The following is a 26,625-nucleotide window of genomic DNA, read 5'->3' on the forward strand; positions in this document are numbered from 1 at the left end:
TCTTATCTAACGCGTGACGCTTACCCACACCTAGTCCAGATTTAGAACTTCATTGCCATAGGTCAATAATAAACTGGTCAGTGAATCATTCAAATGACTAAACCCCTATTTTTGTATTTGCTTAAACCCTGAAATCCATTATGGACGTGACGTCTGACGGGGTTTTAAGGAGAGTTTTTATCTGACAAAACAATATATAGGCACACAACTGATATCTATAAAGTTCTAGTCATGTATGTCTGGAGTGTAGAGGGCCACATAAAACCTAATGACGGGCTGAATATGCTCTCCTCCCACCCCGGGACCTTGAGTTTGACAAATGTTATCTATAGGCTAAATCTGTGCAACATGACTGGTAGTTCTCCTTACTACTGATTCTCCCACCTGAGCTGTAGCTTTCCGCTGCTCCTCCAGAGTTACTTTCTTAGCTTTCTAGTGGTTTCTCTGGCCATGTTTGTTTTTCTGGTCTTCCAAGTAAAGTTTCATTTTTTCTAAAGTTTCCTAGTGGCTAATTCCTTCAATACCTATTAGCCCTGCTTTCTGCCTGACCTGTCTGCTGCTGCGTTCCTTGGTCTTCATCATCCTGTTTGCAATATTCTCCACCAAATCTCTGAAATCTTTACTGCACAGCTGCATTTATACTGCGATTTAATGACCCACAGGTGGGCTCTACTGCTTATTATGCACCAGTTTTCCCATATGTCTGCTGTATAAAACCTCAAAAAAATACGTTGCAGCTTGCCACTGTAATGTGACAAAAAGCTGGAAAACCCCCAAGAGGTATGAATACTTTTGCAAGGCATTGCATACGGAGCGAAACTGAAAGGGAGGCGCGTGTCATCGGGTTTGTCCGCCCGTCTTTTTCCAAGAGCCGCCTCTCGAACACAGAGCTGAGCCAAGAAGTCACTTCAGTCACTTTTTCTTACCATTCTTAGGTGTGCGTGTGGGGCTACCTAGAGCCACATGGTTATAGCTGTGCTGATGGGCACCTGCAATGACAAAAAGCAGTGAAAGGTCTGTTGAATGTCCAAGAGGAGCTCCAGGTGTCAGAGTGCAAACACAGTGGTGTGAAGGAGAGGCATTTAAAGGGATATTCCACTGAAGTCGTCTTAAACGTTGGCTTTCAATGGCGTCTATGTTTTTTTTTTTTTTGAGGGCAAAAAACCATGGACTCTGTAGTCGATTTGTGATCGGAAGGTTGTAGGTTCAATTCCAGCTTCCTCCAGCAGCATGTCAATGTACCCCAAATTGCCTAATGCTCTGCGTATCAGTGTATAAATGTGTGAGTGTTTGTGTCATCAAAATGAAAAGCAATATATAAGTTCAGTCTAGTTACCATTTGAGTTGAATGCAAAATTATGATTTTTTAATTTTTTTTTAAGTAGATGAAATATCCCTTTATTTATTTTTTGAATTATATTTGCTAAATTAGCACAGTGGACAGAGTGAGAATTGGGACTTCTTAGACTTCATCTCTACCCAAAAAGCCTGTTTACAGCAAATAGCATCCAGAGAAGAAGAGCCAACAGCAAATACATTAGAGTAGCAAAAAAAAAAAAAAAAAAAAAGAAAAGAAAAACATAAAGCATGGTCAGTATGCAATATTTATCACATCTTGTCCTGGAACACACAGGCAAATTGTATTTAAGAGTAAGTCATACACAGCGACCACTTGAATCGATGCGTCCTATTAAAAACGATAATATATATGCAGAGCGCAAGAAGCTGCTGGAAGATTAATGGAACAGGAATAGTTGCTGACCGGTCTGTGTTTTATAAGGCGCAGCTACTACCGAGGAACACACAGGCATTTACTGCAACTTCACATTGCATAAGCAACATCCATTTTGAGGTAACTGGGTTTGAATTCATCGCAGGCCAAAACAAGTAAATACATCTTCCAGAAAAAAATGGGGGGAAAATTGCAGCCCCATTTCTACACCACCTTACCTCCCCGGGGGTTTAGGAGAAGTGGGGGCGGAGAAACGCCTTCCTTCAGTTCCCACCGCTTGTGGCCAGATCCACTCCACAGAAACTCATTTGTTTAGTTATTGTGAGTGCTGTGGGGATGTTACAGCTCTGGTTTGACTTGCTCCCACCTCGGTTTTTAATACCACGTCTCTCATTTGGTGGGGATTTCATGAGCTGCTTTAGACTGCTTCAAATTGTCTAGATTATATAACCTTGAGTGAAATGCGGCAACAGCTTGGTTTGGATAGGTTTTTCATTGAATTAAATGATTTCATCAGTTGAAAATTCAAATAGCACACGTTTTCTAATTAACAGAAAGACACCTTTATTTACACTATAAAAACACTGGGTGTTGTTAAATAACTAGGCTATTAACCGGCCAGTAAGACTCCACTGTTCAGTCAAGCCTGAGAAAATTTTGTCCGTCACTTAAACTCCTGATCTAAAACTTTTTGTTACACAAGAATCATTTTTAAATCAGATCCGATACCAAATCCTGAGCCATAGATAATTGTACGTGTTTTTAAATTCTCTCGTTTAGGTCATTTAAATGCTCCTTTTTACTTGTGTTAACAGCAGAAAAGCCTTTGATCGTCTCCAGATAGCGCAACACAGCTCAAGGCGCTTCTGCAGAGTGCGATTGTCTAACATGGTTTAGCCGTGAACTCATCTAAAATTCAAACCGTTTTACTTTTTATTCCAACAAGTGGAGATAATAATAGGCAGCGGCCGTGGTGCGTTCACGAAAAGCCCGAAATAGAAACGTCGGCTGCGTTCATGTAGCGCCGCGGTGACATTCAAAAGCTTCAGCAACAAAAACCAGTAAACACAATGAGCAGATAAAGGAGAAACATAAAACATAGAAGCACTGCGAGGAGCCCAGCAGCCCTCCAAAGTGACATCTTTTCGAATTTTTATGACAGACGGCTATTTTCAACACAGGCTGTCACTGTCACACCATCAGGCTTCGTGTGGTAACCCTGTGAGCCACATTGTTCTGCTATGTATTGTGATGGAAATCCGCGCCAGCTTGGACTCACAGAATCACACTTACGAAGTCAGAGGAAATGAATGAGGAAATTTCATTTAACACGACAGCTTCCTCCGCCCCAGTGGCAGCAGGCTCACACACAGACATAGCGTACCTTTAGCACACAGGGGAATGGTTTACCATGATTCCTGCTACAGAACCCCTTTTGCAAAACTACACATAAAACAGTTTTCCCATTTTCTCCCAGAATAAACCAGTCTTGCCTGTTTGTAGCCGCCTCAATGCTCCTGAGTGAGTGTTGACAATGCTGATCTGAGAAAGGTTTCTGACATAGCCGCGTAGCCCGGCTGCAACATTTTTTTTGTTTTTCTAAATGCTTTTAATGGTTCACTAAAAGAAAAGAAGTCAGACCATATCACCAGCACATCTAACAAGTTAACATGTGGCTCTGATTCTGTTTTGGTTTGGACTGAGCATAATGTTGGCATCTGTATCTCGCCACTGGAGTCGATGCATCTACGATAAAACTGACTTTCACAATATAACAGTGAGGTGTACTTATTGGGGTTATTGTTATCCCCCTATGCTTCCACTACATTTATCAGGGTAAAATCAGATGACCAGGGTAATAAGAGTAAGTATTTCCCCCTAAATATCTGGTTTAAAACTTTAGGTCATAATACCAACCGTTGGTGTTTTCCTCATATTCTCCAAAGCACTTTACAGTACTATCAGTCACCCATTCATGCACTCATTCTCACACAGATAGAGATGAACTACATTGTACTCAAGGACACACAAACTGTTTTAATTCACTTTTTATGCCTATTTTGAAGTATTTCAAAAGTAAAAATGGCATAATTCATCAATTTTGTAAAAAGGTTTTTATGCCCGCCTGAGATAAGTTTTGGCTTTTTTTTAAAAAAAATTAGAATGTGTAGAAATATAGATGGAAACACATTTCTCTTCCTACAGCGGTATTATACACATAGCTTATGAAATTATGCTGGCTTGGCTTATTCCCTCCAAACCAGGAGACAGAAATGTGATAAAGTCCACTGAACACTGGATCTGATGGTCTGAACATCCCTTCTGTGTCCTTACCATACAACTGTTCAAGTGTTTTACCACAGCTTCAATAGGACAGGTTGTTCTAAACTTAAATTACAGTGGATGTGTAAAAAAGAAGTCATTTTCCACATCAACTTCATCAGTCTAATGAGAAGCTAGAAATATACGTGGAAAGTGGAGGACGCCTCAGACAGGTCGCCAGTCTATTAGTGGGCAACAGAAAGAGACACACACACACACACACACGCCCACACTCACACACACAAATAGACTATCCACAACCAAGATCTTCGATACGGCTCAGGGGATACAATTTCCTGCTAACGTTTCCGCCAGATGATGCCAAAGAAATCTCCTGACTACTTTAGATTTGAAGGTGGTCGGCGTTAACGAGCGGCGACATTTTTTTGGCCGTGTGTGTGTGTGCGTTATCTTCCGCCTCAGTCAGGAGAGTGGTTTTAATTTCAAGCCACAGAATCAAGAGTTCCAGCCAATCATCCACCCTCCCGCTGGGTAAGGAGTGTTTTGCAGATGACAGGAGACGTGATGCAGTGGCGTGGTGCTCGGCTGGGCACTGCACTGTGGAGGTGCTTTAGTTGAAAGATGGGACCTTTACTGAGCCCATTGTACTGGGAAAGATGATGAATGACAGCCATTCTCAGCAGTGTGCATGCGTGTGTGTTTGAGTGCGTATATGTGGCTTTTGCGGGTCACGTGTCAGGAGGAGGCAGAAATAGACGGTGGCTCCGTCATAGTAATGCCGCCGCGACACGTTCTTATGCTGTCTGCTGCTGTGCCTGTTTAAAAATGCATTAGAGCCAACTGGTGAAACATCAATTTACATCTGTCACTGAAGTGAAGGAGGAGAGCGAGGCTCGGCGCTCTCACATCATAGCTCTCGATATTTGCTCAGGCTATGAAGATAGATGGCATGTGTCTTGTCTGTGTTCCTCCTTTCTCTTTACTCATATCTCTGCTTAACAGCGACTCTCACTACAAATATTGCTCAAACGGCGGTAAATCCACACACATCCGAGGCTCTCTCTGCCGAACATATTAAACAGTACTCAACGTGATAAAAAATGTCTCCAAGCTGCGGTCGGAGATTTTGAAGCGATAGTCGCTGCTTTTGGATGGGCAGAGTTGGTGTTTTCAAAATGTGCCGAAAAACAGCTTTTTTTTTTTTTTGTTATGTTGCCTGGGTTTACAAAATTAGTTTGATGATTTGGTTCCGACAGAGAGGCAAAAACAAAATGATACTTTCTGACCATACTCAAGTGTCGAGCTTTTTAGCTGCATTGTCCATTAGTTTTGTCAAATAATTTACCTCTCATAGGTGAGAGTTGGCCAACCAATCGATTCCAAAACAGACTAACTTGCAAACTGACTCGTCTTTCTGCAGAGGTTCTTTTCCCCTCTGGGTATCACGACAACTTGGCTGATTTCCAGAAATGTCACTTTTGCCACAATAATAATAATAATAATTATGATGGACAATTAATTCCACATACAATCTGTAAATCCAAGTGCTATCCTGCCTTAAACAGGAGAACCATTCACATGTCAGGCACTTAGCAAGGCTGCATGAAGAGTTTGCTTTGACGAATACTACAATCTCTCAAAACCATTTGACATCCAAAGCTGTGTGTGGTTTGTTTTAATGTTCACGTTTTAGAAAAAGTAACAAAGTAGTGGAGTGGCGCAGGACTGTCTTCCTGTTCGGGCTTCAGATTGTTGCAATACATCACCATCAGAACTAAGAAACATTACATCACTGCACTCTTTCAGGAAAACGCTTAAGCAATGGTTTCTAGATCATCAAAAATGTACTCATGTCTTGAATCATTTTTAAACGATCTGATATGCTTTTATATCTTATCTTCCGGATGTGACTTGTTTTCATGGTAAATTACAGTAGCTATACACTGAAATCTGTCATGAAGCAAATCATGTACTGATGAAAATGAGCTTCTTTGGCTCATTTTTATCAGTATATGATGAAAATGTACTGTTACGTATTGCATATTTCTGTGATGTATTCCTGTTGATGTACAGTCATTGTTCCCTTTATAAAATCATTAAAATCCACAAAAAACAATTTAACATCCATTAAAGTTTGTAACTTAGCTCTAATAAGACGTTGTGCTAAACTCCTGGGCTGAATCCCACCCTGGGATCTTTCTACATAGATCCAGTGTTTCCCCATCCATACATGGGTTCTCCCCAGGGACTTTGGCCTCCTCTCACAGTCCATGAACATCAGTGTTGGCTTAAATTATCTCTTTTAAATTGCCCTTAGGTGTGTGTGTGTGTGTGTGTGTGTGTGTGTGTGTGTGTGTGTGTGTGTGTGTGTGTGTGTGTGTGTGTGTGTGTGTGTGTGTGTGTGTGTGTGTGCGTGTGTGTGGATGGCTGTCTGTCCTGTGTGTCTCAGTGATGGACTGGCAGCCAGTTCTGGGCGCATCTCGCCTCTCGCCCAATGACTGCTGGAAACAGGAACCAGCCCCCCAGCCACCCTGCAAGGACAACTGGGTAGAGACAGTCTGTGGAGGAAGTTGGAGTTGACTTGATGATGGATTAATGTAAGAAAGACGATTGGAATCACTCTTTTCTTAAAAACATTTGAAAAAAGTGGGGAAATGCTTAATGTCTCTATGTAAGGGGTGTCCAGGAATCCACCCCCCCCCCCAAAAAAAAAAACCAAGAGGGAAACAAAAGAATAAGTAACTTGTGCTTAAATGCTTTTGCAATGGCAGCCCTAATGACCGGCCTCTGATTAATTTAAGCAGCTGCCTAGCACTAGAAGAAAAAAAAAAATTAATAGAGCTAATCAGCACCAAACAGGAGCAGGCTGAGCCGTAATGAGGACATGACAGTTAAATTCTTAGTGAGACAGAATTGAATACCTGCTCTGAGTTTTGCCACATTATGGATATTGTGCTAATGAGAATTCAGGCAACCATAAATATTCAAAACAATTTTAGAATCTACACAAATGACTCGGAAGAAACACAACGGGGAGGAATACAGCGCCGAGTAAGATGCAGCCATTTGTATGTTTCAGGCTGAATTGGACCCGGATAATTGGACTAAACGAATCACTTCTGCTGTGTTGAAATGGCAAATTTCTCATCACAGTAAACTGTGAACTCAATGTAGCAGAAGAAAACCTTGAGCTCCCGAGAAAGGAGTTGTTTATTATTTATGTTATTCTCATGCCAAGTCCTCAACCTGTTTTGTTTCACGTGTTTGCAGATGCAGTGGAGGTCCAGTTCACTCCACAGCAATCCGGCTGACCCCTCCGAAACTGCTGGTAAGAGTGTGAAATGAAACGCTAAATAAAGTTTTAACATGCCGGCGCGGCGGTGCTGTGTTCCACTGAGCTGCTACAGATGCACAAACATGACCTTCATGGTAAAAACATCAACAGCAGAAACCCGTCCTGTGAATCCTGACTGCACAAACCAACGCCTGGAGCAGAATTTTATTATTTTAAACTTGGGTTGTTTTTTTATTTATTAAACCTGAATTATTTAATGTGAATTAAAGGTGAATGTAGTACTTTTTACATCAACATGTTTTTATTCTTCTCTAAATTCTCCCTCATGGTTGTTTGTCTTGTCTGTCTGTGCTGCCCAGTGACAGACTGGCGACCCGTCCAGGCTGACCCCGCCTCTCGTCCGGAACGTTAGCTGGAGACGCACCAGCACCTCCTGACCCCATGAGGGACAAGGGTGTTAGAAAATAGATGGATAGATGTTTTTATTTTCTTAATCTTGAGGGAAAATTGTGAATTCTGTGTAAAATTTCTAACCTCTGGATGGTGGAAAGTTTTGGACTGTGAAGCCAACTTCGACCAACACTGATTTCTCTTAAAGAGCTGAAACCAAAGAAGACATAAACCAGCACTGAAAATATGAATCGTAGGTGTGTCCTGTTCAACATTAAAACAAAACAAGTTGATGGAGGATCCATTCTGGATGCAGTATTGTTACAATAGCTGACTCTGCATGTATTTCATAGACAATGCAATTTTTTATCAAATGCTAACACATCTTGGATGCTGCCAATATCTTCAAAGCCCAGATTTTTGACAACAGACAGATGTTTAAATATTAAATGGATAAAAAAATATGTATATGCTATATTCTTTTCTTCTCAATGTCTGTGATCTTCTGACAGGATTTCACTTTCTTCCACAGTCAGAATGAAACATTGAGACGTAGAAAATACGATTCGTCTCTAAAGAGCTTTTTAAATCTTTTTATTGTCTTTAAAATAAAATAAAAAAACTTATTAACAAGAGATTTCAAACTCTGACTCTTTTTCACTGAGTAAATGTAAAAAATGTAATAAGTTTGGTCCCCAATCAAACAGAATCTCCAGGATTATCAGTTCTGAAAACACCTTAAGAATGAAAGTTTTTTAACTGATCAGACAGACGGGATCAAACAGAAAACGAAAAGCATCTAGTGATTGAAAGTGACTTTCAGACTCAGGCTTTTTTTCCCCCTCAAATTCTCCTGGGTGTTAGTAATGGCTTGTAGAGAAATTCCTTAGGGACTAAAAACTGTTTCACAGATGTACCAGGCAAACAAACAAACAAAACTGCATTTCAGAAAGTTCGGCAATACAGACGTAATGTTCAGTTTCTCTGCAGCCATGAGTTTAATGCTCACAGGAATGAAGTTGGGACTTTTAATACAACTTCCTGGACTACTCTGCAGTAAGCCCCCCATCGCCCATTTGCACGCACAGCTAAAAAAAAACCCAAATGTGAACCAACAGTAGGCAATTTTCTCAAATTCTGATCTCACTCTGGCGATTTCCACTCAAAGCCCCGGTCCGCGGGGCTCTGAGGAGACGGGCGTGAGCTTCAGAAGCCAACCGAGCAGAATCAGAGAAGGGCCGAGGCTCATTAAGACCCCGGGCGGCTTCGTTCAGTGATCCCATCATAATCTGGAGACCAATTAAATTCATTCAAGAAACTCCAGCACAGTTAGCCTCCCACCAAAACTCTCCTTCCGCTTATCAGCTCCTGACACCCCGCAGCCTCGTCACCTTCCTGGCCTCCTTAAGCTTATGTCAGAAAATAACCTCCACACACAGCGTTACTCTGAGGCAACCCCGGGAACCTATTAGTGATTAAAGTTTCCTCCCGCGTACCTTGGTGTCTGTTGGCACTTGCATTTACCTCCCTAGCTTGTCGTGCTAAAGCGCATTCGAAGCCAGCGGTCCTTTGTGACTGACATGGCCCCCTTCAGATTACCGGAGTTAAATCGCTAAATGGCTGTTTGTGCTGCCAGCAGGCGGATGACGCGGCGGCGTGTTTTGTGAGACTTAATGGTTTAATCGGCCTCAAACGCATCTACGATCGGCGAGCTGCGGAAACCGGTCGCACGCGCATTCCTCTGGATACAGTCGCCTGCAACTCCACAAAAGGATTAATCACATTAAATTTCCCTTTGCTTACACAGTAAGGGTTCTCTGGAGAATACCTCCTTGGCGAGTTTGCATAATAACATCCAGATGGCGGGCAAGTGAGTCAGTAATATGACATTTGGTGTGGCATTTTGTTTCACATCACACTTCCAAGCATCACGTCCATATAAAGCACTCAGGGGAGGCATGCCAAGGGAGAGTGAGCCAACTGGAAAGCACCTTGAAACCCCCTGCCAAGGTTAGATAAGCAATCGCGGAGCTAATTGTAGTTACACACTTGTCGGCGTATTTCTGTGACTGCCATTGATTTCTGTGTTCTTTGATGATCCAGGCGGGAATCCCGCCTACTTTTCATGAGAAGGAAATGTGGCAGTGCCTTGCAAGAAGTGTCCACACCCCTTGAGACAAATGGCCAGAACAATTAACTGCAGCTTAAAAGTGAAACGAATTTACAACTTTAAACTTTATAGAAATAAAAATGCAAAAAAGTTGACATGATTTTGTCTTCAACGTGTCAGAAAACTTACTCGATCACAGGGAAGCTGCAAAGCACGGTGGCGGCTGCATTTTGCTGTGTGATATTATCAGCAGCAAGAATAGGACAGCTTAAAAGGAATTAAAGGTAAAATGAATTATGTTTATTAGTGTGCATTCAGTTTGGAAACCTTTAAAAGATTGCAAAGAAATGTGCAGGATGATGACACAATTACATTTGGAGATACTCCACTGTAAAGCAGAATGCCCTAGTCAAAGTCCACACTAAATCCAATTGAAAATCAGGCTTCTGTATAAATGCTGTCATCCACATCTGACAAGAGCTATTTTCAAGCAGAATTATGGACTGTAGATGTGGGAAGCTGGAAGAGACATGTAGTGACTAAAGGGAAAACGATCAATGATGAAAACTTTTATAACTCTTTGTGCTAATAAAAGAGAGGGGTGGGAGTGGGGGGGAAGATGATACACTGCCAGGACTTTGACTGCTAAGGCACAGCAGCTCATTTATCCATGCAGACAAACATGGTCATCAGGGTGTTTGACTTGGCACCCGTGCATTGCCAAAAGTCAACTTCATTATGTCAAGTAAAAGCAATTTGCAGGAAAACAATCTCGTGAAATGCCAGAATCCTCAACTCTTCCACTTCCCACAGCAGAAAAAGCAAGAAGTCAGGAGCTGGATAGACAGAAACTGTTCCACCGGGAACTGGCGTGCGATAAATGTTGACAGGGGTGGGAGAGCAGATAGCATTGTGACGAGACAGGGAAATGATGTTAGTCTGAGTCGTTTATTTTTATGATTTAAAAAAAAAAAAAAGTTTAAACAAATATCTGTGGAGAATAATCTCATCCAGAACAATTTAAAAGGTCATCCTTTCCTCCCATGAGGGTGTTTACATTCATACAGGAGTATTCTAGCCTCGGGTACATCATTAAAGGTCAACTTTATATCACACGGACATTGGTGAATTAAGTCCACTGTACTGCGGCGCACAATGGAAACCAAGACGTTAAAACTGGATGAACAACATTCTCTTTAAAGTACCCTTTGTACCCCTGATACAAAGACCAAACTCTAATGTCCCTGCAATGAAAGCTCAATCGATGGATGACATCAGAAAGGCACCATCTTAAATCTGAATCTAGAACTTTCTTGCAGGACTATCATTTACAAATGAGAGAACTCTAATTTAAAAAGGTGATTATTTAGCCTTCCAACAAAAGTTGTCCAATGCCCTTAAAAGAATCAGTAATGCATGGCATACCTTTACCCAAAGTCCAAATAATTGATTGGTCCACACCAGCACATCGGGGAAAACACCCTTAAAGTTTTAGCTTCGAACTCTTGCAAGATCTTCAAAATGCACGGAGAATAGTGAACTCAGACAGACTAGAATACACTACAGACAGATAAACACAACATAATGAAAAGCCTTAAGGCTTGATATCACTCAAAAACACACAAGAGCAGACAGAGGAGCAGTGGGGAAGTGAGCGAGGGGCCACGGAGGCAGAAATACACTGGACGCTGGATAAAGTGAGACAAAAAGCAGATAAGAGAAAAAAAAACATAAGGATTTGGTGGAGTGCTGCAATAAAAAGTGGAGAGAACCATCAACATGGGCGAGTGATCACAAGCCCTCACAGCGCTCCCTGGGCCCCTCACTTCACCTCCACACCACCCACCGCAAATTCATAAGAAAGTCATCGTCTGCTCTCTGCTCCGCTCCACTCATGGCATCCCTCTCTAAAACCAGCAGCTATTCTGCTCTTTTAGCCCTGCCAAGCAACATGCCGGCGCTATGACAGCCCCAAAAAGGAGCTTGCGCTGCCAAGAGGGCTTCAGAGTGCACACACACACATGTATGTGTGTGTGAATCCATGTGACAGGTATGAATACAGATAGTGGAGTCCCGCCGGCTCAGTTGTCAGCGTGCTGTGCTGTTAGTAACACCTCCCTGCCTTCCTCTCGCCGCCGAGGATGTGGAGGAAACAGAAGCCACCGTGGGCCTGACATTTAACAACTGACAAAGAGTGTTCACATTTAATAGCTAAATGTTAACTGCCATAATAGCCCCACTTCACTCGATTAGTGGGGACAAAGCTTCAGGCCCCTGGATAGAAGCAGCTTCCACCTATCCATTGATTTCCCTGGCAGAGCAGGAAGCTTAACGCTGACCCAATTGCAGCATTGATGATAAAGCTTCAGAGTTTTGTTAATAGAACTTGCTGCTCTGCTAATTTTGGCTTAACTCAGTGGCTACTGAGGGTAATGCTTTGTAATTAAGAAAAATGACCATTTGAACTCAAAGCTTAACTTTTATCTAAAGGTATTTGTCTCATTCAGCCAAAACTATAAGAACCAGCGAATGTAGAATTTCTGCACCAACTTCTGTTTTTAATTTCTCTGATCTGCGTTGCTGATGAATGAGTCCTCTTACACCTATAGAACCTTAAAAAGATGTTTCTACTCTTTCAACCTTTTTAGTAGTGCAGACATGCGAGATGGAGGCAAGATGCACAGTTTCCAACAGAAGTGTGCGATACTGCACATTTTGATTTCGATCCGATATCAAGTGAATTACAGGGCCGATACTGATACCCGAGTATTGGTATGTCATTGTTGTGTTTTTTTTCCTTATTCTTTTCTTGTTAAAATCTCGGACAAACTTTAGATAAAAGTCTATAGGTGTCTACAAAATATTTGAACAACATCTTCACACAACAATCAGAAACAATAGAAAAACAAATTTGTGTGGATTGTTTACTAAAAAAATCATATGCAAGAACATATTGGAAGCCTTTCCATTTGACTCCTGCAGTCTTTTTTAAGTATCCACTTTTAAAAAAAAGTGTAACATGGCAATATGATATGTATTGTAGGTTTATATACACAGATCTATGTAGTTCGAATATTTATGTCAAACAAGTAAGTTTATTATCTTACAAATGCATTTTCCTGTCAGATTGGCGGTGCGCTGTAGAGTTGGTATTTTCTGAGGTGGTAAACAGTTTGAAACATTTGTGTATTCGTGCTCTAGAAAATCCCAGTCAGAAGTCCAGATTAGAAATTTTCTGTTCACAGAGACAATCCATCCAATCCGGCTGAGCAAAAAAGAATGGGCAAATCATTCAATATTGATGTGGAAACCTAATAAACATGTGCAGCTGGATCTGCAGTAGATGGCTGTTCTAAAAAGCATAAGGACACCTGGATACAAATATACATAAAAATGCTAATATTTTTATTTTTATAAAATTTGGTCTATTAAAACATTTGCAAGACGCTGTAATAAGCTATCTCTTCACCCACTGTTTTTAACCAAAGCACAATTTATCTGGAGCTAAGACGGAGTAAATATTAACATGTATGCCAGGCTAATTGGTTGACACATCAGTGTGGCTTGTGAAACTTGAATGCGCTCCACGAAGTCAGTGAGTGACAGCTCCGCCTAGGCATCAAGGCAGGAGGCAGAGAATTTATTGTGATTTCAGTGCCTCCTGCAGACTCACTTGTTGATTTCTGACTTTAAAATGCTCCTGGCAGTTGCACTGTAGCTCCATCAGTCTCTTCACACCCTCATTTTTAATTCATCACGCTGCAGCTAACGCTCTGCGAGTGTTACATATTAAAAGTTTTCTGCTGTCGCTCGGTCAAAGTCGAGTGCTCAAACTTCATTGCATTGAGCCGGCAGGACTTTTAGAGAGCCGCGCATCGATAAAATACCTGCAGACCTCAATGAACCGAAGCTCTGTTGGGAAGGAGTGTGGGTCAGACTCGGAATTCCTCTTTAACAATGTGACAAACAATTTTATGAGCTGGGCATATGAGCCCAGGAATTATGAGCTGAACATAAAAAGTACATATAGCTGCCAGCATTTGGAGCTTTCCAAGCATTCAGCGTATCAGGGGGTGTGAATTTCATCAGTGCAGACAAAGTGTTTGCATATTGTAGCATGTGATGAAGCAGCGTTATTTCTATACTTTGCTGCAGCACTTGGGTAGCTTTAAATTGCATAGTAGTGATGTGAATGTGTGGCATACTGTGTATGGTGTTTCAGTTTTGAGAACATAATATAAGGCTGTGCACTGTAATGACATATCAAAATTGCAACAAAATTGCAAAAGCTGGTGTATGTGCTTGAGAAAGGAATAGAGCGGTTTTATCTCCCTATGCCATCAAAATGCAAGGAAAGGGAATCAGATCCTTTCTGAAAGGGATATACTCTTAGTGGTAAAACTTTGCAAAGTATGGGAGATCTAAGACAAGTTCAATATAGTTTAATATCTTTTCAGTAAGAGATTTCATAATTGATCACTAATATTGGCACTACAAAAAAGCTGCTTTATTTTGACAGTCTGCCTTCAAATGGCTTAATCATTCGACCGCCAGTTTCAACCCTCTTTGCATTTTATTAGTCAGGTGCCGACACAAACGTACCCATAAAGTCCAGCAGATGTGAGAAATTTCAACTTCTTTTGCAATAAAATCTGCAAATGATGCTAATGTGCAAAAACAGACCGGAATGATTAACTCCCAGATAAAAGCCAGTTAACCTAAACATCTATCAGTTTGTCTGTATTGATATTTAGTGTGATGGATCCCTTTAATTGGCTTAAATTTACATAAATATACCCATTTAACTGAAGATTTTATCCCCCAGGGAACTTTTCAATATCATTTTGTGTCATTAAGAGTCATGTCAGCACACTTTTTAAGGCATGCATTCTGTTGTCTGCACTTTGAAATTTGAGAATCTATTTGAACAATTTGCTTCATGAACAACTAATAGCTTATTTGAAGTTTAGCCCAACTGTCAAAAAAACGTCATAAGTCGCATGTTAACTATAGTGAAATCTTATGTTCCTGTATCAATTCTTAAAGTACTTTTGCTATTGTTTTGTGAAACAAAGTGAGGAAGGAAGATTTTGCTAAGCCAGTCATGTCATGCTACTAAATAGTTGTTTTGTTTTTGATACATTTCTATTTTAACTACTGTGTGTATATTGGTGTGATGGAATCCACAACATTCTGCTTTATAAATGTAAAGAAAAACCCCAAAAGGCCCTGCCTTGTTTCTTTTTTATGTTAAAAGATCGACTCAACATAATTTCAACAATCTGAGCGCCTCTAGAGGTCATAAAACTGTAACCCAAATCAAGTAGAAAGTAAGGCATGCCACAAGTTTCACTTTCAGTTCAAATTCCCATTATTATCCTGAGGCAAACCAGTTTTTTGGATAGTATAGTTTGATTATCAACGTATGGGAGATGTGGTGGATTGTTGGAACGTTTTATCATTTACAAAAAGAGTACATGACTTCATATCTGCCAATGCCATTGAGACAGAAAGCTCACATTCCACACTCAGACGGGTAATATAAAGCTAATATGCTGCACAAATGGTACTGATATTAAATCCCAGTAAATGTAAACCTCTCTCAAGTTATTCATACAAATTTCCAGTCTTGTGCGTACAGTGCATTGGTGTTTACCTGCTAAGGAAGTTTCCATTTCTCGATTTTTTTATTAGTTAACATAAGGTAAATAAAGACAGGGCTGGAAGTGCACTTAGGAAACAACTTCAGCATAATGAGATGATTGCACAGAGAGTTATTTCAGGTCTGCTATCCAGCCGTTGTAGCACCTCTATTGTTTCCCTCGGAGACGGAGCAGACCTGCAGAATTAGAGTCAATCCTTTGCACATTGTTTCCATTACACGCCCTCATCTCATGTGGTATTTAACAAGGTTAGCTTAAAATACTGCAGCGCATGTCTGCTTCATATCAGTACAAAAATCGACTAAAATGAATAATAGTGATTTAATTCCTTGAACTGAGTTGGGAAATCTCTGGAAAGAGTCCTAAAACGAACGAACAATACGACCGTATCAGTTTTCTCAGCGATGATGAGCCATCTCCATTACGATAATAAGAGCATCCATTTCCATTCCACAAGGAGACGATTCTTATGAATCAGTTTTGCGATCATAATCATTTCTACTTTGTTAGGACGGCTGTGCTGGTTGAGTTATCCATATTTCACATTGGATAATGACTGAATCTAAATGAACGTGTTTTGAATTGGTTGAAATAAATAGCACCGATTTAAAAAAAAGAATTCAATACAAATCTAATGCTCCATATGTGTGGACCATTCCCTGTCCAGATTGCTTCCATCCAGTGCGCTGGTAAGTATCGCTCTTTATCTCATAACTCACAATCAAACCCACAGACAGCTAAGGCCAAGTTGTTACTTGACGTGTCATCGCCTCTCCCGTCTGACAAATGTGCCGGGATGTGTCCGCGGTGGTGGGGAAGCAAGCGCAAGATGTGGAGATGGACTCCGTGACTGGCTCGTTGTGGAAAACAATGGACAGGTGAACCCTTGTCAACCCTGTGAAGGCAATAAAGTAACCATTCCATTGGGAGAGCGGAGTTGTTGTGTCACAGCAAAAGACATAGTTAGCCCAGGTTTTTCTCCCTGAAAAACCAAAGCCGGCATTTGCATGGTAAGTTACATTGAATGAATAAATACAACAGCGAAGGCCGTTTCTTTTCTTCTTCTCAGCAGTCGACGGAGATACCAACCAAGTCCACTTGCAGGCTGTTGAAAAGCAGACTTCCTTTTGAGAGGAGGTGGAGGGCGAGGAACAGGCAGAGGAGGAAGAGGAGGGTCCGTATATCGTAAGCAAGGATAAGCACAGATTTATCTGATGTCTTCTTAAGATAAAAGAAGTAACATCATCAAAACTGCGTTTATCCGTGCCTTTATAGACCAGCCCTCCTCTCCACTGAGACGGACAGAGCCAGAGAGCACACGCACGGCAGAGGTTAGCACATCAACTCCAGCGTCAGGACATCACAGAGAAAGTGAAGCAAGTTTTTGAAAAGAAAAACAAACATACATTTCAGAGGGCACAGGTTAGAACAGAGGAGTGAAATGAGGCCGACCAGTCAGGTTTCAAGGCACAGCACAATAAAGAGACTAAACACGATGTGGGCCGGCTGCAACAAACACCAGGAGCGTCGCTTTGCTTACGGTACGTTTTGGCTTTTTCGTGTTTTCCACAACTTCCATCCAATCTGTGCTCAAGGTGTGTCCCGTTCAGTTAATAAACAGAAAACAGAGCAGGAGAGACGGCGGCTGTATGGCGTTGAAGGCAGGCCCACATTAGCACACAAGAGTTTAGAGCAAAACCAAGAAAGGGTGTCACGGTACCATGTTAGTGATTCACAGCTACTACAGGTTTCTGCACTTTTAATCGGCTTTACAGTGAATGTTAGTGAGAGAGACAAGGGAGGAAGTGACATCACTGAAGCTACTGTCTACAAACACAGTTACTGTTTGTTTTGACATTTTTCCTCATATTAAGTAAGAACAAAGGAAATGATTTTTTTCCAGTAAATAACTGATTTATATTTGCTATGATAAAGAGAATTGAACTACAAGAATAAAAATAATTATATTACAAGAATAAACTTGAATGAGAACAAAGTAGTTATAAATGAATAGTCATACAATTACAATTTTATTCTCATAATAACTTTATTCTCATTATTATAAGTTTATTACACTTTAAATTCATTCTTGTAATGTTACGACTTTATCCTCACCTATACGGCATTGTTTGATAGCAAGGAATAATCGGATGTGTGTATGACGGGAATGAATTTATGTTTTTGTAAAGCACCTCGAGATGAAACATGTTGCATTGTGTTGGTGCTTTATAAACTGAATTCAATTCAGAACCATTTAAAAAGAAGGCTTAGCTAACCAAATGGTGAACATGTGTCCCTTTTCCAACTTTTATCTATTCTTTACATCAAATCAATCATTTCCTTTGTACTTTGGCTACTTTATAAGAAAAAAAAGTATTATAAAATATTTGACATGCAACTTTTTTGTTTCTATTTTGCATTTTCTGAAAGAAAAAAAAAATATCTGCAAAAAATATCTTGAAGTCTCTCTTGAGAGAATACCGAAATGAACAAAACCCATGAACATAAAGCAGAACAGTTTGTGGACAGTAAATAAATTCTGCTTAAAATCCTCCTGTACCGTTACACCCCCTGAATCCAGCACATAGAAACCAGACTGTAACACAGGTAGTTCATCACACAGACAGGAGAGCTAAACGTTACAGGTCGAATACACAGGTTAGATAAATAGATAGAGGTCAATGCGAGGACACTGCACCATGATTAACACTCCAGGTATGAGCTGCCTCTAAACACTGTCTCTGCTGCTGCTGAACATTAACAGGCTCACAGAGCAAATCCAAACAACAGGAAGTGGTTTGAGGCAACTTTGACCCTTAAACAGAAAACAGCCATCCCTACCATGGTGACTCTGGGAGCGGACCGGCCATTGTTTTTCCCCTAGAAAACAGAACCCAGTGGTTATTGATCAGACTGAGCTACAGCCACAGAATGTAATCACACTGAGCTAGTAGTTAGAAGAAGTCACTGTGGGTTGAACTGCATAGCAAGAAAAAAATAATAATAAAAGGTTTTATTCAAAACATCAGTCTGGTTGACATGGTCAATAGGTGTGAACATTCCAACATTAGATAATAAAACAGCACAAGAGCTTAATGTCATTATAATTAACCCTTATAAATCTTTAACGGGTGCCCGGAGGCCACAGCAGCAGATTTCTGGACATGCCGAGTGCAGGAGGCAGCGGGGAGATGAGCACAATTTTAGCAGTTTGATATTGATTCTGTGGCATTTTATCTTCCCATCAACTACTGGCAGATCCCATCTGACACCATGACACAAGGTATCAGCTATTACTGCTAAGGCGCGGGCGGAGGGGCGGAGGGATGACAGAGAGGAGTCGGGATTTTGAGATGAAAAGAGAGAAACAGGGCACGAGGAGGAGAGAGGAGAGGTGGGGAGAGGATAATGAGAAGAAGAAAGGCGAGGAGTCGCTGCTGTCCCCCCCCGCCGCCCCGTCTTCTCCCACTCCACATACACACACACCCTGACACCATGGGGCTCCAGCCATGCAGCACTTTGATCCATCACTATTGATTTACCATCAGCGTCTCATCGCCACTGCCTCCCACACAGCAACCAGGACGCGTTCCTGAGATGTGGCTCAGGACGAGGAGCACACCGGTTTTGATCTTAAACCTATCAACTAAATGAACCATTATAGAGCAGTTTACATCTATGACAAGTCTTGCTGGAGATGCACTCTGAAATGAAAATAACAGGTTTCTTTTTCTTTTTTTTTTTCCATTTCAGCAAACTGACAGGGCCTTAAAGGGGCAGTATTATGTGTTTTCCAGGCGCGTGGTGCCATTTTCACAGCATTATCAAGTATCTGTGTGACCTTCAGATATTGTAAAAAAGAAAAAGAAAACAAAGCTTAGCTGAACCACAGTTCCAGCAGGTTGTTTGCTAATTGTTGATGACTAGTCTGAAGGAGTAGAGTAGGAGAATCATGGGGGAGGGCTGATTTGTCAGGACAAGCTGCACCTTAAAGGTGGAGCTAAACCCAACCAGGCTTTTTGGACAGCTCAATGGCTGCCATGGAGATGAAAGGATTTCTCAAACATGCAGGACAGAATTACTCCTTGTATGTTTTTGATGAGTGGATAACAATTTAACATGATGTAAAGCTCCAAAAGGTTGATTTGACATAACACTGCCCCTTTAATGAAGGGTCGGAAACACAAGTTAGACATATTTAGAAAACAGTAATAACCTGGATGGTGCAAGAACATCACATGATATATATAAATGTTTGCACAGGTCAACAAACGAAATCACTGTATTGCCCAGATATCCATGCAAACACATCTAAGCCCACTCTGGTTCCTAAACATCGTTTTAAGAACCGTCTTTGTACATGAACGCTCTCAACCTTCACACTCTTCTAATCCCTGATTGGTACAAGAGTTGCACGTATTGTTTTAAAGCAAAGATTTTTACCGTTGTTTCTCTTGATTAAATACGTTAAAAGTGAAAATTGACTCCTTTCGTGGTTGAAATATGCCTCAAATACATCCAGCTCTTAGAAAAGATTTTTATTTGAGTTTAATAAATTTATTAAGAATACTTGTTTTGAAGTCTAAGCGGGGAAACCCTTGATTTTATTCTTCGTTGGATTCAAAAGTCTTACAGCAAACTAGGAACTTATAGGAAACTTCTTTTTCTTTTTAATTGTGAAATTAAAGCACATTTTGTAATGCAGCAGTTAAGACTTCAGGGAAAACTGCAACTTGGTGTTGGCCAATAAATTCCAGTCTGTAGCAGGGACATTGTTATTTCTAGTCAATTAGATAAACCATAAAAGTAGTGAAGATACAAACAGCTGACATATTCTGGGAGTGCTTTCTGTAGAGAAGAGACTCTCCTGTCCTTGGCTCGGTGTGCAGCTTTAGCCTTGTGCTGTATGACTACAGTGAAGGAACCCTGTGAACTCCCAACAAGTGACAAACGAGGCTGCTGTAAATCATCAACTTTAACCGACGCAGAATGCATCCCTTGAAATTTATTTGTGGTATTTCAGCGGATTCTCTCTGAACCAGCAGGAAAAGCAAAAACAAACAAAAAAAAACCTCCAAACTTTTGTGATCCATCAAACAGGGATCTCCCAGTCTTATTGTTTTGTTTTTTTTTGTTTTAGTTTGGGAACAAAATCTGATAAATTCTCAAGCCCAAGCTTTGCTGATTTCACATTATGCTTCTTAGTTTTTCTTTTTTTTTTTTTTTGAAAGGCAATACCTTTAGCCAGAAACACGTAAGGTTGATGAGTGCAAAAAAATCAAAACTTCCCCTCAGCAAATAAGCAAACGATAGTTTTGATTCACAGTGTTGCCATCTAATGTTAGGCAACCTTCTCGATGTGTGATGTGTTTTTGGGAGGTTTTATTCCCGGGGAGAAGCATAAGTCAAAGGCTTCAAAAACAACTGTCAGCTGAGGGACAACACTTTTCATAAAAGACTAAACTTTAACGGCGAAAAGAGCACCTGGCAGCTCAGCGGGGCGCGCTGGTGCTTCCTCACTGGAATGGCACCACATTTTCAAGTGCCATTCTCACACCTCCACTTATTCAGCGAGAGCAGTTCTGACGATAAAAGAAGGGAGGAAATTTTAGAATTTCAGATAACGCACCAATTTAAATCACACAACGCCAAACATTTAAAAAAAAAAAGCTTAAAGGAAGAGAATCCCTTCCGAGGGCCAATCAACCTGCCAGCGTTCCCACCCGCAGCTTTTTCAACCCAAGATTTCTTAGATTTTTCCGCGGCAGACCTTGGCATGTCAGCAAAATGATTTCACTGGAAACATGATGTGGCGCTTGCTTGCTTATATAATAGGCGAAGACTGTCGCAATAAACAATGAATCAGTTAATTAGCATGATTTATCGTCTTCTTCTTGTTTTCCATCTCTCCTCCTACCAAAAACTAGACGACAAAAGCCTTCAGTCTGGTGCTTTGGTCTCAACCAGCTCATTTTGTGAAGGACAATTTTGTTTACAGAGACTTCATAATTCATTTGGTTTGTTTTTTTTTGTTGAGTTATTTTTGAATATTTAAAACATCTTCCAGTTCCACTGTTGATAAATGTTCATTAGAGTTTAAAGTTTACGAATATTTGAGAGGGTGTACTTCCATTGTAATGCCATTACCAATATATTTCTTGAAAACAATCTCAAAATAATATTATCGTTCATTGCGATAATTTCTGGGACAAGCTATTGTCCAGAAAAATTTGTCATGAAAAAAAATCGATAAACCAGTAGAGTCTTTAAGAGCTGAGTTCAGAACTGCATTTCACAATTTCACTTTTTGCTTCCCTTATCATCTTAGCAAATAAGTACAGAAAGCAAAAATCGCACACATAAAAGTGAGTGCCTCTTGATCTAATGTCAATATTTGAGTTTCATTGATAATAATGAGTATTTCAGTGACATAACGGCTTACATGATGGTAATACTGACTCCAGGGGCTGCTGCCAGACTGTGATGTATGTTGCAATAAAGCTAAATGTTTTTTTATGACTGCGAGACTTCACATAGTCTTGCGTTTCATATTAACACACAATGTAGCGCATGTAGCTCTCATAAATCTCATTAAAAAAAATGATAGAAAAAAAACCTCACTCGCTAATGATGCGGGTGCAGCCTGGGAGCCGAAACCACATTCAAACCAAATGTTCATTAATTCATCGCTGCAAATGGATCATCGTAATGTGATAACTCCGAGCTTTCAGCGTAGCATGGAAAAGAGCTGTTAGGATTCTGCGTTCACTGTTTTACAGCTTTGTTCCTCAGCAGAAAGAGATGAAGGAAGCCAGTGGTGTATTGCTGTCAGGCTCTTAATGTCTGGTTTAATCATTTCAGCTTTATTTTCCATGGGTTTACAACCTCATGCCGCTGACGTGTAGTATGTTAGAGTGCACTGACAGAAAATAGTAGCTAGACTTTTAACTAAGTTATAAAAAAAAGTGTGACCACGTGCCACAAATTCACAGAAATAATTAGTGCTTTCTAATTTCACTTTCAAGCAACCACTGCAGCATTACATCTTTCACTTAGAGGCTCGTCTTAGTTGGCTGTGCATTTCCTGTATGCATGATACCTAGAAAGTCCGGCGGATGTCAGAGAGGTCTTTGTTTTGTCGTTTTTTTCTTTGATAAATATAGCTATTGCTTCTTCCTAGTCGGCCATGTTTGTTTACGTTGAACTCACGTTTGGTCTCGAGAGGTTTTGTGAGATTTCCCTGAATGTTGTTCGCGTGTGCTGTGTTGCTGGTCGGCACCCACTTTAAAAACAAACTTTAAGTCTTTTTTTTTATTTTGTGGTCTTACAGGTTTTGAGAATCAGTGCACAATTTTAAATCATTTTGTGTTAACGAGTTTGATGCTGGAGAACCAGTTTGTTCACTTAGGATGACGTTTGACTTTTAATAGGTTTTCACTTTGACCAAAGAATTGGTCATAAAGTCAGTGTAGACGATCTAGACGGCTACCAGTGCGGATGGGGGTTTTTCAGGCACAGCTAACTGCTTAGCATTAGCATATTAACAAATTAACACGTCCGAGACCCAAACTGCTCTGTAATTGAGACAAAACGTCAAGCACCGTTATTGTGCAGTAGACTGAGAGTGTAATTCATGTTGCATATACACACACACACACACTTAACACTGGGGACACACGCTGACAAACTCACAGCTGCTCCCCTGCTGGGCGTGTTGGAATTGCTGTCAGTCCCTCAGAACCCTGCTTGCAAAGCCCACTCTGCCAGCTCCACCCCACGTCGGCCTCCGCATCGGGCGATAGCATCTTAAACGGCTTTTTTTTTGACAGCGTCATACTTCCCTTCTCTTCGTGGAGACGAGGCCACGTGCAAATAAACATAAGAGTGATGTGCACACGACATGAAACACAAAGGCACGTAGGGAAAGATTAAATTTGTTGTTTGTCGAAAGAGGAATGAAGCCTCTCAGCCCGCTTTGGAAGACCTGCTTTGAGCAGCTTGTGCGGCTGTTTGGGGTTTGATCTCTATATATTTAAAAGTAACGACGTGAAATTTTTCATGCTCAACTGGTTCAGGGGTTGAGACCATAAAGCAAGAAAGCCGATCGTGACGTGATTAACAAAAGAGGAGTACAAAGTTGCTGCAGTTTACCAGTCCTCTAGCAGGGGAGAGAAAAAGGCTTTCTTCATTAACTCTCCATCTCATCCAGCAATCCCCTAAGCTCAGATAGAGCAGGGCGAGCGAGCAAGGGGAAGATTAAGAGAGAGAGAGAGCAAGGATTCGATAAAGAGGAGCCTCTTATTTCATCGCTTCACACACTGCTGGATGATCAAAGTACAAAATGCTGTTTTAATTCCAAGAATCATATCTCATCTTCTGTCCACATACTCATTTTAGAGAATTATGCTGCAGGACGGGCATGGGAGAGAAGACACGGCACACAAATTAAGCTTCCAAACTTCAACTCGACTGCTACAAAATATTTGATAATTTTTGACCCACGATGGAATCTGTAAACGGGTCAGGAGACTTTAGCGTCTGGCCCGAGGTGTTTCCAAATCACATACCTTCCAATAGTCAAGTTTCCAAAGAAGCTAAACAGAAATAATTCTTGAAAAAAACTTTAAGACATGACTACTATCATAAGATAACTGAGACATGCAGACTGAAACTGGTCGGTCCCTGAACCACCAGGGTAAAATATTTGAGTCTTTAAATAGCCTGAGATGTTTATTAACTCTGATTATATTAGTTCTCCTGGAAACTGCTGCAAACTACAAGTTAGTGAACTCCTGGAACAAATTATTGACTCGGTTAATTTGGCTAAATATATTGACTCAGTCGAGCTAGACGGTTCTAATGTAGCATTGTAAATATGTCTAAATTTACGTGCAATTAGCTGACATTTTCAAACCAGCCAATCCAAGAGCGGAATTAATTTCCTTAGTGCTGATTAGTTATTCCTCTTGAAGAACAGTTAAGAAAGACCGTGAGTTTTAGCTCCCTTGGTATTATCAAGACTGTGTGTTTTATTGCACAATATGGTATATTTGGTTTTTAAACTAATAAATAGTTAGTTAATCTGGTCCCTGAGCTGGAAGTCCACTGGTTAATTATGTCCTTGTGTTTACCACTAATGTATCAGTCAGCACTCTTCAATCTTTCGAAAATCTTTTACTTCTATTTGCTGTATTTCATCCGCCAATGATGGATCAAACCGCAGTTCTTTTTTCAAACAGCAGACAGTGGATGTAGAAGTTATCAGATAAATAGAGCAAAACCTTTCAGTTCACCTCCTCCTGTATGTGGTGGTGAACTGCGCGCCCTCTAAATGCCCTATACCCCAAATGTGTTCAAAATTATTTATTCAAACATAGGGGCGAAAGCCACGAATGCGGATATGCCGCTTGCTAATTTACGAGCAGATCTATTGCTTTTAGATTCGACCCTAGAAGCATGCACAAACTCTGGATCAGCACCCGCTAAACCTCACTTTAAAGACTGTGATCTAAAAAACACACCACATTTTCACTTAAGTTATCACAATATCATAAATAGAATCTTAGTTTTGCCTTCAATCAATGCAAATACTGTGAAAGAGAAAATTCATTCCGTATATATACACATACGCAGCCTTAGAAAAAAATAAGAGCCCACTTAAAATTATCAGTTTATCTGATTTTACTCCTTATAGGTTTATATTTGAGTAAAATTACCATTATTCTTTTATTCTTTTTTCTTTTAATTTTATTCTATGAACTACTGATAACACGTCTCTGAAATTCCCAGCAAAAAATTTGTATTTACTTGTAGAAAATGAGAAATGGTCAAATTAACGATAAAGATGCAATGCTTTCAGATCTCAAACAATGCAAAGAAAACAAGTTAATGTTCACTTAGGAACAACAATGCTGATGTTTTAATGAGAAATCAGTATTTGGTGGAATAACCATGAGGTTTTCAGTGGGGTTCACTGTAGTGGGCTCTTAACTTTTTCCAGAGCTGAATATGAAGCTCTGGATGAGCCAACTGGATGAGTTTAAGAATTGAACGAGGTCACAGCTTTAGCAGTCAACACCTGCTTAACAGTAACTTTCGCAATAAAAACCAATCAGCTAATGTAGATGACACCTGATGCCACTGCAGCGGAGACGCACGGCGAGCCGTGACCTTCCTAAAAGCGATCCTGCTCGGCTCTGCTGATGCAGACCAGAGAGCGGCAGCGGCCCCCCCTCCCACACACCTGCATGAGGACGTGCACCGACGCCGCGCGCTGCTTCCAGCTCCCAATTCAACAGCACAATCAGGCTCGACAGGGGCTTCAGTCTCCACTCATTACAGCCAGTTAAAGCTAAACTCATTAACAATGAAGCCATAACAATAGTGAGCACAAAGGCAGAAGGTGTGGGAGGACTGCCTTCACATGGGGGGGAGGAAATAAAAGACACAAATGTAAGTTTTTTTTTTTTTTATAATCAACTGTCAGTCATTTACTAAGATAAAGGCTTCTTTATTACTGCATAGGCGGACAGGAGCTCAGTGTTGCATTTTAATTACCATATTGCTTGAATTTTTACAAAGTGAACATAAGTATGCAGTGCCATGACTGCAATGGCTTGGCCTTAGAAATGTGTTCCACAAAAGACACCAGAGAGAGCATAATTAAAGCCATGACATACTCATTGAAATTGCCCATTTCCCCCCCTCCATCTCCTCTGGCCTCCTGCTTGAATTGGGACTAAAATGACAAAAAGGTTTGGCTGAATATTAACAACTCCTCTCTGCACTAGAGGGAATATTGGTCACCTTTCCGACCATCTGTGATTTCACTTTTGATCCTGTCTTCTTCCCTGGCGCCAAACGTCAAAAGCATAATTCCTTTTTTTTTTTTTGAGAGAGAGAGTTTAACCAAAACCTTAAAAAGGCGTGCAAGTCTCCCCAGATACAGCGAAACATGTGTATCCTGCTTGAACAGCTGCCAAAGAGCACAAAGGCTGATAGCACTTGACAAGGTGTGCTCAATTTGTTCCTGACGCGCGGTGTGAGTGAGACGCATCTGAATATTGACTGAAGCCGTGTCGTCCACCCGGGTCCCTATTGATACGTCAATCATCCCGCTAAAATCCAGGGAGAGTCTCGAGAGCGGAACCGT

At 40.8% G+C, this 26,625-nt stretch overlaps 1 protein-coding gene across 1 annotated transcript in view; it reads right to left on the minus strand.

The window, feature by feature from the left end:
* The window catches only part of LOC129377498 (protein shisa-6), an 87,595-nt gene that overhangs the window by 10,230 nt on the left and 50,740 nt on the right, over positions 1–26,625 (minus strand). The window contains 2 exon segments of the mRNA XM_055057489.1: positions 927–989; positions 18,315–18,353. Coding sequence (XP_054913464.1) covers positions 927–989; positions 18,315–18,353 — 102 coding nt within the window.

This window comes from Poeciliopsis prolifica, unplaced genomic scaffold, assembly GCF_027474105.1.
Source record: "Poeciliopsis prolifica strain line A6 unplaced genomic scaffold, Auburn_PproV2 SCAFFOLD048, whole genome shotgun sequence".
Classification (NCBI taxonomy): Eukaryota; Metazoa; Chordata; class Actinopteri; order Cyprinodontiformes; family Poeciliidae; genus Poeciliopsis; species Poeciliopsis prolifica.